Genomic DNA, 16,228 nt, shown 5'->3' on the forward strand with positions numbered 1-16,228 from the left:
TGAACAGGCAGGAACGAAGTATTGCGTGCCCGGGAAAGAGAGCGTGCTCTTTTGGCATGTACCGACGCAGCGAGTTCTCCATCCGATATCGAACAGTTCCTGTTGCACAAGCGATCTCATCAACTGATTTAACAAAGCGATCCATATTTGGCGTGCATGGCTGAATCGAATATCGATACTTTCTTCCGTCCCCCAGACCAACATTAGCATTTTAACTGCACCGACCTTGCATTTAGGCCCAACTTTCAAATTAATCCGATCGATAGGACGAGACGGATGTGAAATAAAACAACGGTCCCGTCGCTCTAATTTAAAATTTCATAGTTTGATATTTGAATTTTTAGTGCAAAAGTCTATTTTTATTTACTTTCCAAGTTAAAAATTGTTTTTCTTGTGAGAGTTGTAAAAAAATGACGTTGTTACGATTGTCGTTTTGTAATCTTGGGCCTGAGGTGATGGCGTTCGCACCGACGTAATAATGTAGATCATATTCCATTTAGTTTCTTTGAAAGTTGATCTGAAGGATTCTGAAGCGTTCATTTGTAACAAATGGTGCGAATAATATAGCTAATTATTCTACATTGCCATATAGCACTTCTAGGTTCATTCAAAGAAAAGCAAAAACATATTGCAGTGCCTTCATGTAAAGGTACAAAAAGGGAAGTAATATGTAATGAACCAGCAGTTTATTTGTATTAAGATGAAGTTGTTTCATTGGCAGACTGCATGTAAGTATTTATAGATTCTTTTAATTGGTTGATTGAATTGCTTTATTTTACATCGCTCTTTTATGCCACTTTTTTGCTAATTTTGCGAAGATGGGGATGAGTGATGATATGATGAAATTCATGAATGGACACTCACAAACATCCATGCAAAGGCCGGGATTCGAACTCGGGACCCCTGGTGTCGTAGCGTAATGTGCTAACCACTTCGGCACGGGGGCTGGCTAGATTCGTTTCAGTAACAGCGTGAAAACTTTATTTTCAATCAGAAAAAAATAGAATTGCTTAATATCATTCACAATATGTCATCATATATTTCTATAGCAATGATCGAACATAGATGCAATGTTCCATTTGCCAAGACAAATTTACGTTTTACAGAACCGTGAAAAGCAGGCTAGGATTTTGGATAGGTTTGGCGGCTTTATACCCAGGCATCCATGTGCAACGGGGAAAATACTTTGAAAGAGAACCAAATGGGAAAAAACGAGATATTTGAAATACAGTAAAAATATTTAAAAACTTACGAACCATTTAATGTAACATGACTTAAACGTTTTCACTGGAAACTTGAATTAAAAGTTTTCACTGGAATTATATATATATGAGAGCCTCTCGATATTTGTTAGCCCCGCATCTCTACAAATATAAATCCAAGTCTGATTCATAGCAGACGAACAATTTCTGAAGAATTTGAAATATTTTATTATTGTATGTTCTCAAAGTCCAATTAATGTTTTCTTCTCCCTGGTTAAAGAAAAAATAACTTTTATCGTCCAGCAACGTATTTAGAAAACGATGCCTGGTCAATGGCAACAGTAGTGCATTTCTTACAGGACGGAACGGTCCATCAGTTGCATCGGCTGCTACATTCACAATGTGAAGGAAGTTAAACCGTGAAACAATTGGGTCTCTCAACTCATACTTCTGAATTCATTTGTATGATAAATATATATACGTACTAACAGCATGAAACCTAACACGCCTAACACGCCTAACAACAATAGTGGTTTAAGGTGGAGGTACATTGCGGAGTGGTTCGGATCCCACTTTAAACTATAAGTCCGTTCCCGATTAACCTCTCTGTGCATCAAATGGACTGAAGGAATGATTTAATTCCTTAAAATATCCTAATGATGTGACCAGAATTCGTTTCTACGAAGAAAGTCTCTTGAAGCTAGAAAAATACAATGATTATTAAACTCCTTAACCATCTACGTTATGAATGCTTTCTCTATGACACGTTTCGTATTCCAAGGAATCCATTGAAAGATCGCTGCAATAAACACGTTACTATTGGTTGTTACCATAAGCCCATATTTACAATTTCCACACAGGTGGACCCGGGGCACAAGAAAATGTAAATATGTTTTTTTTTCTTATCTTACACGTGCTCTTCTAAATTGTAGCCAGCTTGTATTGTCTTGTAGATATAGAACCTATCATGTGATATAGTAACGCAGAGGGGTGGCTGGTGGATCCACAGCCCTCTCCAAAATTTTGTGAAAATGAAAATTTTCAAATAAAAGCAGTGAAGAACATGGAAAAAACCAGGGTGGTAAATGCACCCTTTCCCCTTAAAATAACCCCTGAGTGCCATTTTTAAGAATGGAATATTTGTATATGCCCTCCTAGAAAGCAGCTATGCACCTGTATAATTCCAGTCCTAAAAAAAAAAAAAAAACCCTCTGCGTGCGCCAGTGATTAACAGTATTTGGTAAGTTCCAACAAGGTTTACTGCATGCACAAGGTGCCTAAATCCTAAACCCTGGTGGCTCTTATCAGTTTCATTCTACTATACTTGATATACCTAGGTAGTCATACGTGGGCTGTAAATATAAAAGTGGCTACACTGTCAGGAAGAGGTGATAACTAGAGCCCGGATTTGTATGTAATGACATATTCTATTCCTATCTAGATACATACCTTGAACAGGAAAATGTCAACGAATTATACACCTGACATCAGGCCCGTACGCAAGGTGGGGGGATGAGGCAGTGCCTCCCCCTCGAGCCTTGACATTTTTTTATGCAAACCTATAAAAACCTACCAAAATAACGGGCGATTTTTAAGATTTTGTAAGAATTTTGATTTTATTTTCGTAAACGAATGTGTTGTTGAAACGTTCCCGAGTGATCGTAGATTGCTTAGGTACTATGTCTTTCTTGTTCAGGTCACGAATGTTATTCTGACTTTCATTGATTTTTTTTAGCTGCTTGGAGGAATGTTGTGATTGAGCATTATAGTATGTATAATCATGTAACTACGAAGAAGAAAAAGAACAAATATGTTCGATAGTCTGTTGTTGATTACGATAGATTTAGTTTCGGAATCCTCGGTCGCGATGTTGTACGCATGTAAAAAGTTTATTAAACCTCGTTTGTGTTTTTATGTACCTAGTATTTCATTCCGTCTATCTGTGAAAACACAGATATGTACAGGACGATATATATACACAAACAAAAATGTTTGTGTGTGTATATCCTTTCGTTTTTGTACCTTGTTACATTTGTACTTGGTGCAGAGTCTGAAGAAGACCTTGCTAGAAGGTTGAAACGTTACGTTTAGTTTATGTTTTATAATAAAATAAATTTCTGCCTTGGTCAGCATATTTAGTTTTTCATATCATGAATACAAGGCTTAATGGTGTTATAATAATATGCTATGTGAAAAATAATTAATATTTGACAAAATTGGTTTTTTGCTTTTTTGAGTTTTTAATTTGATACAAATTTTAATTTGAACAACTTATGTCCTTAATATTAAGTTTAATATTCTCAAATAATATAAATACCTAGCAGAACTCGTGAAATTGCTTGGATACTAGATTGTTATTAATATTACATATTCTTTCATACTACATATTTAGCTACATATCCTTTTGATAATACATATTTAGGTACATATTTTATCAATTTTTGTTACATATTCATGTACATATTTTGGAATTTGATATTACATAAAAATTCGAGTGATAACACCGTGCATGTGCTATCGGGCATTGAGCCTGTAGAAACAATACCTACCCGTATCAAATGGTTGCACAATGGTGACAATATCGGGAACCCAGCATGATGCAACTTCCTCATGTTCAGGTTGTTCTCACTGGCACATCCCAACCTCCTCAAGAAATGCACTTGGCTAGGTATTGTTGGTACAGGCTTGATGCAAGTCTTCATGATATTATCATGCATTTTTGCCACAGCCGAACCTGGATTTTGATCCACAATCGCTGATCTACATTTGTAAACATGTTTTAGGGCAATACACAAAATGGTGTTCATTTCAACCTCGTACATACACAGCAGCACTCGCTGCACCGACCAAATTCACTACTCCACACATCGACATGAGCCCCAACTGACAATGCTCAATGCTTGCACATGCATGGTGTTACCACCTCTTCCTGATAGTGATGCCACTTTTAAAGTTACAGCCCACGTATATCAATTCTACAATATTTTCTCTGAAAATTCAAGATATTCAACATGTCTTCTACGACAATTATTACATTTATGTAAATTGTCTATCTCTTCCCTTGCTTTGACTCGTTCCCTTCCGTTTCCAGAAAGCTAGTATGAACAAAAAAGAGGAAAAACCCTTGAAGGACTTTGTTTGCAGTAATGAATGGACCGAGAGATCCAAAGTCTGCAGCGATCAGTAGACCAGAACTTGGCGAGGAGTAAGAGGGGCACCAGGAAAGATAATACGCTTGCATAAGGAATGAAGCTCAAAGAGAGCTTAAATTACGAAGGCTTCAGCGTTGCCAAGCTTCGTTTGGTGCCAAATTACCGTTTCCTCTACTCGCAACTTTTTTCTCCAAAGGTCTGGGCAGTGAATATGAAAACTTTTTTTCCTAAAAGAAAGAAATACGTCTGAAAACGGACGGAATATAATTCGTGGAGTCGGCGGATAGCTATCCTGGGAGAAAATACCACTTGGAATGTGGAACGTATTTCCACCCACGGACGATCATTGTTATTGCAACAAAATAGCCTCTAGATTCATCGCGACGATGAGGATAAATCGTGGTGTTATCATGAAATTCAAGAAGGCATAAAGCCGAAGTTTTGGTTAACGAAATAATGAATTGACTACTGAATTTGTTAGGACAGTGAAGTGACTTCATTGGATATCCTAAAGAGAGGGAAAATAAAATAATGATAGTTTCCTACCTTGACTTGACCTTTCCTATGGTGGTCTGTATGTGCATGTGTTTTGTTTTCTGCATATGGCACCTAACATTTTAGTAACCATTCATACAAGGTTATCCTTGAACCGTGTCAACGGTGTTGAGATATTGGAATACCCCTTTGCTACAAAGAGCCTCTTGACTGCTGTTTGATTTAATCAACTTGGTTTACTTGTCTCTAGGCTATTCGCGACAGGGAATATGAACGGATCAAGAATCGTTCAAGTTCCCATCCTCACATTTATTTGAAGCGACCGAGGAAATCCACGGAAAACTGAAAGTGTCGTAATGATGTTTAATTTCAATTTCGCAAATGTTAAATCAAATTATGCATTATTAATGCCCTTTTAACGTATAAACTGTGAGTACGAATATGACGGGTAAAAAATGACTGTACTTAAGTAAACGTGTTAAATAACGTAGAGCTTTGAAGTCCTATCGAATATAAACAGTTATTTTGTTGTATGGATAGGATGATTGATTGATTGATTTGGTGTTTTAAGTCCACTTTATGCACAGTATGGCTAATCGGGACTGGACCTACAGTTTAAAGTGGAATCCGAACCACTTTGCGCCTCCACCGGGTATCGAACCCGGGACCCCTTGATTACAAGGCAAAAACGCTATATGGATAGGATGAGCTTCGATGTTAAGACACCACCTCTGTGCCAGGGTAAGGTATGCCTCCCTTACACGACTATTTTGTGTGAAAGTGTTACGTTTGCAATATTTGCAACATTTGTCGTAACTGTTAGAATACAACTGTATATTCCACAAAGGTCAAACAATTAAAATAACAATATCGTATTACATTAACAACCAACTCTGAGGACTTTAACTTGCTTCATTTGCTGATTCAACAATGTGTTGATTTTTTTCATGTATAGTGCTTGTTTACACGTATGCACACGGGGCAAACGAAACTGCACTCACATTAATGGAAGAGTTGGAGCACCTCTTTCTGGCTTTTTGGTGAGCAATGGAGTTGATGCAGTCTTTTCTGTTTATGTTCTGTAATAATAATAATAATATTTACACCGCCAGTCCAAATCATTGGCGACGTGAAAATAAGCAATGGAGTAAAGATAAAATAAACAAAAGCAAACGCAAGGCTGTCTTGCATTGAGATAGGGTAGTTTTGTCGCCCCTAATGAATGCGACGCTATAGTGATCTACGTCTATGCATAGACAGTTGTTGAAGAAGTGTGTGAAATACCTTGCAGTCTTCTATATAATTACGAACAGTTTTCTTTTATCAAACATAATATATGAAATATTGTCTAAATGTTAATGTCTAACGAGGGAAAATGATAGAGTCACTCGGTCAATACGCCCAAGTTTCTTTTGGGCGGTTTATAGCTTCGCGGAATGAAGGAGTGTCGCAATGAAAAGTATGTCAAATGAAAGCTACATGTTTTGTTATTGTTACCTATAGGTTTTATTACTGTAAGTCTTATAGCAAAAGAACCATAGAAAAATAAACAGATGAACGTCAATTTGGGCAAATCACCCCGTGTTCAGGGTAAAATGCTCACCCATTAGGGGTAAAATGCCCAGTAGAAGAAACAATTGTTGTAATACTTGACATGACATATTTAAAGGAAAATAATACACAGCGTTAACTAGAAGATTATTAACGTTTGTTTCGTAAACAGAAATCATGTGTACAAACAAGCATAGCGTTTCTAACAACATTTATTTTGAATTTACCATAGCCTCTTTTACTGTTTACATTTGTAAAAAATTGCATTGCGCTTTGGACACATGGACGTGAATTTGGTACATATTTCATGCATCCACATACTACAACGAATACACTGGATCCAGTCACATTGTGGTTCTTTCTCATTATAATAATGCCCATAGGCATATTGTACTTAATTTCTGTGGGCATATCACCCCACAGCTACAAGCAGAAAATTGAATCACTGGGTTGGTAACTCTGAGCACCATGCGGCAGTTTCACTCTGCAGATATGTTTCCCTGACTCTTGATCTTTACACCAAATATAATTCAGTTTCTTTCTCTTGCGAATGTTACTGCGCACTGTTAATACAGCAACGTCAAAAATTGTCTTCTTACCTCATGAAATTATCCATGGATTGCTTCAGATTCTTCTCACAAGCTCCAAACCTGCTACCTCGTCTCACCACGGAGGGCGCTTTGAAACAAGAGTCAGAGAGTTGCCATAACATTAACGTTGCGCGAGATACAAGTGACTTTACATTTGTCTCACGATTACCACGTGTTTGTTTATACATTTTATATTTGAAATTACATAGCTGTGTTCCAGGCGGGAGGCAGGATATACATTAAAGTATATTGAAATTACCATTTTTAGTCTTCGTTTTAAGGGTTATTGAAAGACGAAAATGTTAATTGGGGCTCATTGAAGGGGTGTTGCATTTACCACTTTTGTTTTTCCGAATTATTTACTTTTTCATTTGAAAATTTTGATTTTTTCAAATTTTTGGGAGGGGCTGTAGGTGCAGTGAATGTGAACAAAATTGTACTTTTTTATTCAATACATCGTTGTAGTGTAGTTTGCATTGTCTGCGTAGCCTGTGCAAAATATTTAGTATAGACCAGTGCATTCTACGTGTAGACAACATATGTGCACATAGATGTACGGCCTCCTACAGCACATCACTGGCAACTAGGCTCGTGCGTACTGAGCTTAAGCCTGCAACCAGAGTATGAGTCCGTCACTGTAACTACCCACCCAAACTCATTCGCTTAAACGATCTTGTCCAGTAACAGTTCCGTAGTTTAAATACGAAAGACGCTCCAATTTGACGACAGTGACTCATATTGCAAACCGTAGAAATCGAAGAGAATCGTCGTTGAAGTTCGGATCTTGAATTCTCCTTTAAAGGCATCGAAAACGGCCCTGTGGAGATTTTCTCCGGTCACGTGACGAAGCGATAAGGGGCGGAGGCTAAAGTGGACCGAAAGTGTGACGAGAGACGGTTGGTCCAAACCATCGTTGCCCGGTCTTGGGCTGCGAGCCAATTGATGCGAACGCGGGGGACAGAATGACGATTGGTTAGCGATTCAGGAAACCGTGGCCGCTTCCCCTAAATCCGACCCAGCGAGAGATTTTCCAGGAAGATTCAAATTTCGTGGCTTCACGTTTCGTTTGCCCTATATTCACAACGTGAATCTTTTCTAGCAAATATTCTGCCTAGAAACACATTGAATTTACAATAATAATCCGCATTTTATTTTTGTTGTTGTTGAATTTGTCCACACTTGTGCAAGTTTTTTTGTCTAAGAAAAAGAAAAACACATGTCACAAATAATAATTGTAGCTGCGCTACCAAAGAATTTTCACAATAAATTGGAATTATAGACAAGGAAAACAGAATAGGCTCGAAGTAATATTACAGAAAAATTTTCAGTCTCGCATGAAGTAAGCGAATTATTTCTACTCTTTTTATTATTATTTATCGTAACTTTTCTATCTCTCTATCATAAATGAGGATTGGATGAAATAGATAGAACAACTTCCTGCATGAGATTATCAGTTCAACCCTCACTGCCCATTTAATTTTATAGGCTATGTAATAACGAAAATACTTTAATAATTTTCATGTATAAAAATCAAGATGTGCTTAATTTCAAGACATTATTTTAAAATATTTTCACTTTCTTCAAAGTGATATTATATTCAGACTTCTATCCTTGACAGATAAAGGTTCAAATTATTTTGTCCTTTATTTCAATGAGTTCTTTAATTTGTTTCTGTGTCTACATGTCTCTCTCTTTGTCTACACACACACACACACACACACACACACACACACACACACACACACACATACACATAGAGAGAGAGAGAGTCAGACAGAGAGACTCATATACGAGGGATGATGGGAAAAAATAATACAAAGCCTGCAAATTCCAGTAGGTATTTATTAGACGAATACAAACGGACTCACGTGAAAGGACACTTCATACAGTACTTCTCAACATACTCTCTCGCCGCTGGGATAAATGCTTGAACCGAGGAGGCAGCTTCACGAGGTTCATGATGCCTGTCTCATAGAACTCGGGGTCCTGTTGTCGGAGTCCAACCCTTACGTCCTGGCCTGGCAGATTTTGGGTGGCATGTGCTCCATCATCCAGCATACTTCCCGTAGCTTGCTCCGAGCGATTATCCATATCTTCGCTCCTTGGAAGAAGCATCTCGGAGGTCGCTGGTTTCACTCGGATGATGTTGTCAAGCACGAAGCAAGGGTTGGGTTCCGACAACAGAACCCCAAGTTCAATGAGACAGGCATCATGAACGTCGTGTAGTGCTGAGATAAATGCCTGAACCGGGGAGGGAGTATGTTGAGAAGTAGTGTAGCTTATGAAGTGTCCTTTCACGTGAGTCCGTCTGTATTCGTCTAATAAATACCAACAGGAATTTGCAGGCTTCGTATTCTCTTTTTTCGATCATCTCTAGTATAACTAGCAAACTAACTTTTGTTAATACAAGATAACGTCATATTTTGGGCAGTGCAAGAGCTAACTTTAAAGTTATTTTGAACAAGGCGGTTGCGTAAAGGTTGGTAACAATAGTGTCATACTAGCTTACGACCTTTAACATTTTCCACTGTGTCGCTTACACACACACACACACACACACCATGCATGCATACATACATACATGGAGGGTTATTTCATCTCAAATCAGGTAAGAGGTGACCCTTGGCTACCACAGATTACTCTGAAAAATATATATATGTTATAGAGTATTCAGACATAGGCTTTAGCTTGTGATAAAAAAAAGTTACAGTTCTACAAAGAAGTGTACATTTTTAAGTCATGTGAAAACATGCTTATCTTCCAAGTTTCGCCACGCAGAAATGATAAGTTATAGACTCTTCCAGTCTATTACAGTATCAAAGAACAGCAAATAACTACTTAATCTTAAAAATAAGAAATCAATTTAAGGAATAGTTTAGAATACTTGAAATATTGAAACTGAAATTTTATTTTTCTTCCAATTTTCAGTTTTTTGTAGAGTAACAATAATATCTGTTGGCATTGAAGGTACCTAGAATTGTAGTATGCGTTAGATCGGTCTATGTGTTTTTCCGTGAAAAATGCAATTATTACCCTCAACAATAACTTGATTGAAATATTAATGGCCCAAACTAAAAATATACGTCTTCCACCCTTTTTGAAATGGCAATATCTAAAAAAAAATCTTCATTTTTTTTCAAAATTATAGGAAATCTTCCTTCATTATACATAAGAATTGTTCAGTCAAAGTGGGCATATTTCTTTGTTTCTTTATTATGAATTTTCACATATTTGGATAGATTTGCACTGACCAATCTGATAGTGGTTGTAACAAGTAGCAAAATATCCATCCACGAATGCTCAAAACCAACAAATATTATCAATAAACTATTTATCGACACACATTATGATGAATAAATGAAGTAAAATATTTTTTGTGTGTCGCAATTCTAAGAAACTTTCAAGGGATAAAACAAAGTCAATGACAATAAATGGTCAAAAACTTCCTAGAGTGAAATTAGTGATAGCTAAACGATAAAATAATTGAACAGGTACCAGATTTTGTATATTTGGGACGCCGTACTTCATAGTTCGAACAGCAAGAAGATGTTAAAATAAATTAATAAAATATAATGGGTTAATGGAATTTTGAAAATATATATTTTGTAAAACAAATTACAAAAGAAATTCAAATTAGATACCATAACATAATTTCAAAACCGGTTCTTCTATATGGTAGCGAATGTTGAGTTCTTGATCAACATGATACAACTAGAGTAAATTGTTCACTAATAAGATTTTTGCGATCTTTAAGTAGAGTAATCTTATGAGATAAAATTAGAAGTGAACAAATTTGAAATAAACGGAAGGTCGAAGCAATAGTGGAAGATATTAAAAAATGTAAGTTACAGTGGAATCAACATGTTCTGAGAATGGCAATATATATGCATGTGAACATGTGCCTCGAAAGGCCAAAGAAAAAATAAATTTAGAAAGACCATATCACCGATGGAATGATCAATTTTTGTAGTCGCAGAACGGTCTTTGGTTATCCAGACCTGCAAGACGAAGAAGAAGAATTCTAAGATGAGATTTTTTCCCGATGTGAGCTTCATCAAAATTATGCATCCATCTGAAAACGAAGATCCATCTTCCACAAAACACTGTTCAGAGGTATCGGACACTGATCTCGGATTGAAGACTATTTTTATCCACTAGTTGGAGCATACTATATACTCCTTATATACCTACATTAGCATACAGTCTTAATTGGAACATGTCGGCTCAGTGGTGAAGCGTGGTTAAGTGGTCGACTTTCAATCTTGCAACCTAAGTTTCCGAGTTTGATTCCCGATTTGGGCATGGATGCCATTTGCGTGTGTTCCTTCATGAATTTAATCCAGTCATCACTCATTCACATCGCCGCGATTAGTCAAAAGGGGAGAGAAACGTCGCTGAATAACAAAGATTCAAAGTATGACTTCGAAGATATGCATATTTCTTATATCTTTACACAACTTGCAGGGGAAAATATGTCAGATTGTAATGCATACCGTAACATTGTATTACATATATATTTTTTCGAAAATCAAATTTCCAAATCAAGATCAACGGGCACATTTATGGCATGCCTACCTGATTTGAAATGGACTATATACCGTGCGTTCATTTCGATCTGCAGCCGAGAGATCGGGAGAACCGTGGCGGGCGGCGCTGACGGAGATGCCGACATTTGCGGCCTGTAATGCCCGCTTATTTTTATAGGCATATGCAGACATTTATATAAATATTGCAAAACGATCACTAACCTGTGTTATAACACGCAAAAGTTCTTCTGTAATTCATCCAAGTTCTGCTCTTATATACACAAATAAATACGCTATAGAAACGATGTTAAGAGCCACAGATAATAAAGCATTTTAATCATAGTTTTGACCAGTAACGTCCTGTTTAAGTTTATATCCTTGAAAGAGTTTTGTGGCCATGGGAATCGTTTGGAGGTTTCGAATGTGCAACACTGTATCAGGATTACACTGCAGACGAAACCGATAAAAGTGAATGGTTTTCGTGAGCTTCCTTGCAATCCGAAATATCCGAGCTCGAGTTTTTTGTTCCTTCGCGACTAGATGAAGACAGAGTTGTAAATATAGTGGCGAGCAATGTAAACCAAGAGCGTGTTAATTTCGTACTGTGCGCAAGAGTGTTATTCTTGGTTACTTGCAGTTACTTGTTTGTGTTATTGTAGTGTGTATGTGTGACGTGTCAGTGAGACGATTGGAATGCCAGCCGCAAGATTCACGTTAGAACAAAGATTTTTTTATGTATGACACATACCTACGTGAAAACAAACTCGTGTCGAGACGTGTGTAGGTAAGTTGTACAGAAATTCCCATGCGTTTCAACTCCACACAGAGATACGGTTAGACATCTTGTCCTTAAATTACGAGAAACTGTATCGTTAAATTTTAAAACACCTAAGCAAAAACGACGGATTCTAACCGAAGCAAAACTCGATGATATTGGTGCAGCGTTAGAACGTTCTCCAAACAAACCTGTACGCCGTGTTTCACGAGAGGTGGGCGTGTCAAAACCATCGACACATACAGTCACTAAGCTACTAAAATTAAAACCATACTCTTATAAGACAGGTTAGTGCTCGTTTTGCAATATTTATATAAATGTCTGCATATGTCCATAAAAATAAGCGGGCATTTCAGGCCGCAAATGTCGGCATCTCCGTCAGTGCCGCCCGCCACGCTTCTCCCGATCTCTCGGCTGCAGATCGAAATGGACGCACGGTATATATATATATATATATATATATATATATATATATATATATATATATATATATATATATATTATTTAAGTGCATAAATGAACCACTTTTACAGATTTAAGTGTAATTACTTTAAAGCTTTAAATGCTTTAAATATTATGGATGTATTCTTTGCATTTTGCCAGTTTTGTACAAATGAATGTTTTCTTTAAAGAATAGTTTCAGTTCGAGGTATCAGAAATATGTATACATTTATTTGTGTTCGTTTCTTTTGAAAGTCTCCTACAATTAAGCTATTTCATTTGTTATTAAGCAAATTTCATTCATTCTTGATGTGGCTTATTTTTCTTCCCAGGCCTAAAAGCGGTTCCATGTTGTTGTACAGTAGAAAGAAAGTGCGCTACCGTCGGGACGGCTACTGCTGGAAGAAGAGGAAAGACGGAAAGACCACGCGGGAGGATCACATGAAGTTGAAAGTTCAGGGAACAGAGGTAAGTGCGTCTCCGGTTATACTAAAGTTAGCGTTTATAATGCATGTTTGCAAATTGCACTTTGATGTGCACTTAGAGATGCAGTGACACATTTCTAACATTTAGCAACCCAATTAGATAGCTTCCTCGGTGATAATTATTTTATGCTTCGGTTATGAAGAGTCTCATTGGCGTGGTTCTGAAAATACATTTCTGAAAAGAATTCTCTCCATCTCGCGTTAAATGTTTACTTCCAACATGTTCTTAATATCCTTTCATATATTTGAAACAAAATATTACGTTGTGGTTAAAGCTGTTGGGATTTTCTGAAATTGGTTAGTTCTGTAAATTCTCCGTAGCTTAAGAAGTAGATGATACATTACATGCTTAATGTAATCGTGGAGTTTAGATGATTATATTTAATTATCATTTTTCACAATCAAAAAATAATAATTTTAACTCAAATTCCGACATTCTTAATGAGCTTTTTAACATATAAACGTAAACTTTCGTGCAACACAGCCATTCTGAGTATTCTTGATTAAGGAAGTGTGTTGTAATACTATCAAATCATAAATATCATTGAATTGAACACTATTCAAATTAGCATAGTATTATTAAAATTCAGCTTGAGAGATTTGAATCTTAATACGATCGGTGAATATTTGTTTTATGTTTTGGACCACAAAACAGAATGCGGCATATTTGTCAATTTATGCCCATCTATTTCTGGCACTAATCCGTTAAGTTGAAATATTATATCACTGATTTATTGGACATTTTAGTTGGTTCAGCTGTTATATAGGGTAAATATCCTTACTTTTCCAATTGTCACACGAATATAATCTATTTTTAGTTAAAACTGAGAATCTGGTAGCAAAATAACTAACTAGTTCTAGTTAGTGCTTCTCGGAGCAGTATCATTCAGTTCTCACAGTCAATGAAACTAGAACATACGAATAGTGATGTTCGTGTTATTAATAATTCCTCAAACCTTAGTATCTGAACCCCTATAACTAGGTACAGTCAGAGATTTGTTTCTCGCCATTCGAAAGCTTCTACAATGGCATCAACGAACATAGGGATTTAATATGTTTTTAAAACAGTTTCGTAGCTAGTGAATTTGCATGAAGTATGGTTATGTCCCAATGATAAATGAAGAAATGCATTTAAAAATGGATTTCATATAGTATTGGCACAGTGCATATGGATCTTCCAGAGTTAACCCAACGGACACAATTACGATTTTTCTACTGTACAAGCATAAATAGCTACGATTTGTGGGTAATTTGTACAGTTCAGGGTTGTATTCAACGTGGAAGTTTGGTGGGTGAGTCCTCCTGAAAGTGGTTCATATTATATGGCATATGCGATGTCTCATTATAATACGATAGGCATGTAAATAAACTAAGGCCATGTGCCTCTTCATTTTCAATCTGCTACAAGATTCTGGTAACGTACATGTCACACCAGATACTTTTCTTCGTAATATCTATAAGGGTGTTGTATAATACAGAAAATTTTTCTGCGCACATTTTCGCTTTTCATCGTGGCTTCCTCCTGGTTCTTTAAGTGGATATTTTTTCTTAATAAATTCTCGATCGTACGCGCTGTAGTGTGTAAATCTTCGACACAATTAGTTCAGAAGTTAAAGTTGTTTATATTTAGTCGACCATGGTAAACTGCACATAGCTATCACTATTTAAAATATTCTAAATGTTTATCATTACATGTGGTATTAATATTTGTTTGAACTATCGCAATTAAAATATATTTAAAGTAATAATTTTCACGTTGTAACGATAGTTTGAAAGCCACAATGTTATGACTATAAATTCACCGCATCATATGAACAGTAATAATGATAATATTGAATTCTAACTGTACACAATCATTTCCACTCCAACATAAAGTTCTGGATACGGTTATGACATAACATATCGCCCATTAACCTTTGTAATATTTTTCAAGTCTCGTAAGAGAGTTTCCATCTGGACGTAGAGATATAAAATGGTCAAAAAATTTAAATAATCCAATTAAATATTTGCATGAAATAATGTAAAATATATCAGCGTTGATGAATTGCTTGTGAGGTTTTATTTTTCTTAAACATATTTGTGAAGAAATACACATAATAAGCACGCTTCAAGTGTGAATTTATTGTCATTTATTGGTTTCCATTTATTTTGTAATAACTATAGGATATAAACTTAAGCAAACCTTTAGCAATGCTATTAAAATAAAAGAATGTTGCTTAAAAAGCATGACTCTACAGAAGGAAACGTTCAAATGAAACCCTGCATGTAATGTTTGTAAAATGCTTCGTGCTCCTCTTGAAGGCATCTCCTTGAAAATTTGTTGACGAGATCTGCTCTTTTATAACCCACAGATGTTCAAGGCAACCGGAAGATCAGTAATTAGTGGTATTAACTTCTGCATTTGTAAGTAACGAGGGAAAAGTGTTCAGAGGCTATATGTTAACCGCATTAGGGAGAGAGGAGAAAATAAATGAGTTATTGTTAGCGGCTTCTGCTCTTGGATTCGTATATTCCCTTCGCCGTGTTGGAAATCAATAGCCTCTTTAATTTAGAGAATACCAATAGGTGCGGTTTTCATACTTTAGAGGATTTTTATCGCTTTCCGTGGCGAACAGGCTACACGATCTGATTGGTAATTTGTTGGTATGAACTCCAATCTAACTTCGTTGCGAAAATTAATAAGGGGTCGTGCTGTTATTTGTTATTGATAAGAGAAACCAAGGATTCTAAACTTTTTTTTTCTGTTATACGAGATTCACACAGTACCCTGTAAATTCCTGGCAGCTATTCCGACTGCTATTCACGATGAAAATAATTTCAAGTAGTCCTTTAAATGCAACCACGTACCATGAAGGTTCATCGAAGGTATACGGTGAAGGTAACAGATTCTTATATTCTTTTATTTGCTTTAATTTATTTCGCTTTTGTGTCACTTTTGGCTAATTTGCGAAGATGGGAATGGGTGATGTTATGATGAAATTGATGAATGAACACTCACAAATATCCATGCC

The 16,228-nt window shown here is 36.4% G+C and overlaps 1 protein-coding gene across 13 annotated transcripts in view; it reads left to right on the top strand.

The window, feature by feature from the left end:
* Camta (Calmodulin-binding transcription activator) overlaps nucleotides 1-16,228 on the top strand; it is an 816,835-nt gene that overhangs the window by 626,617 nt on the left and 173,990 nt on the right. For all 13 annotated transcript variants that reach the window (XR_014441594.1, XM_083120430.1, XM_083120424.1 and 10 more), the window contains one exon: nucleotides 13,065-13,200. Coding sequence is in view for 12 of the 13 variants with exons in the window: in XM_083120430.1 (XP_082976556.1) it covers nucleotides 13,065-13,200 (136 nt within the window). In the remaining variant the exon portion in view is untranslated. The remainder of the gene's footprint in view (nucleotides 1-13,064; nucleotides 13,201-16,228) is intronic.

Source organism: Lepisma saccharinum, chromosome 4 (assembly GCF_977018435.1).
Source record: "Lepisma saccharinum chromosome 4, izLepSacc3.1, whole genome shotgun sequence".
NCBI classification, from domain to species: Eukaryota; Metazoa; Arthropoda; class Insecta; order Zygentoma; family Lepismatidae; genus Lepisma; species Lepisma saccharinum.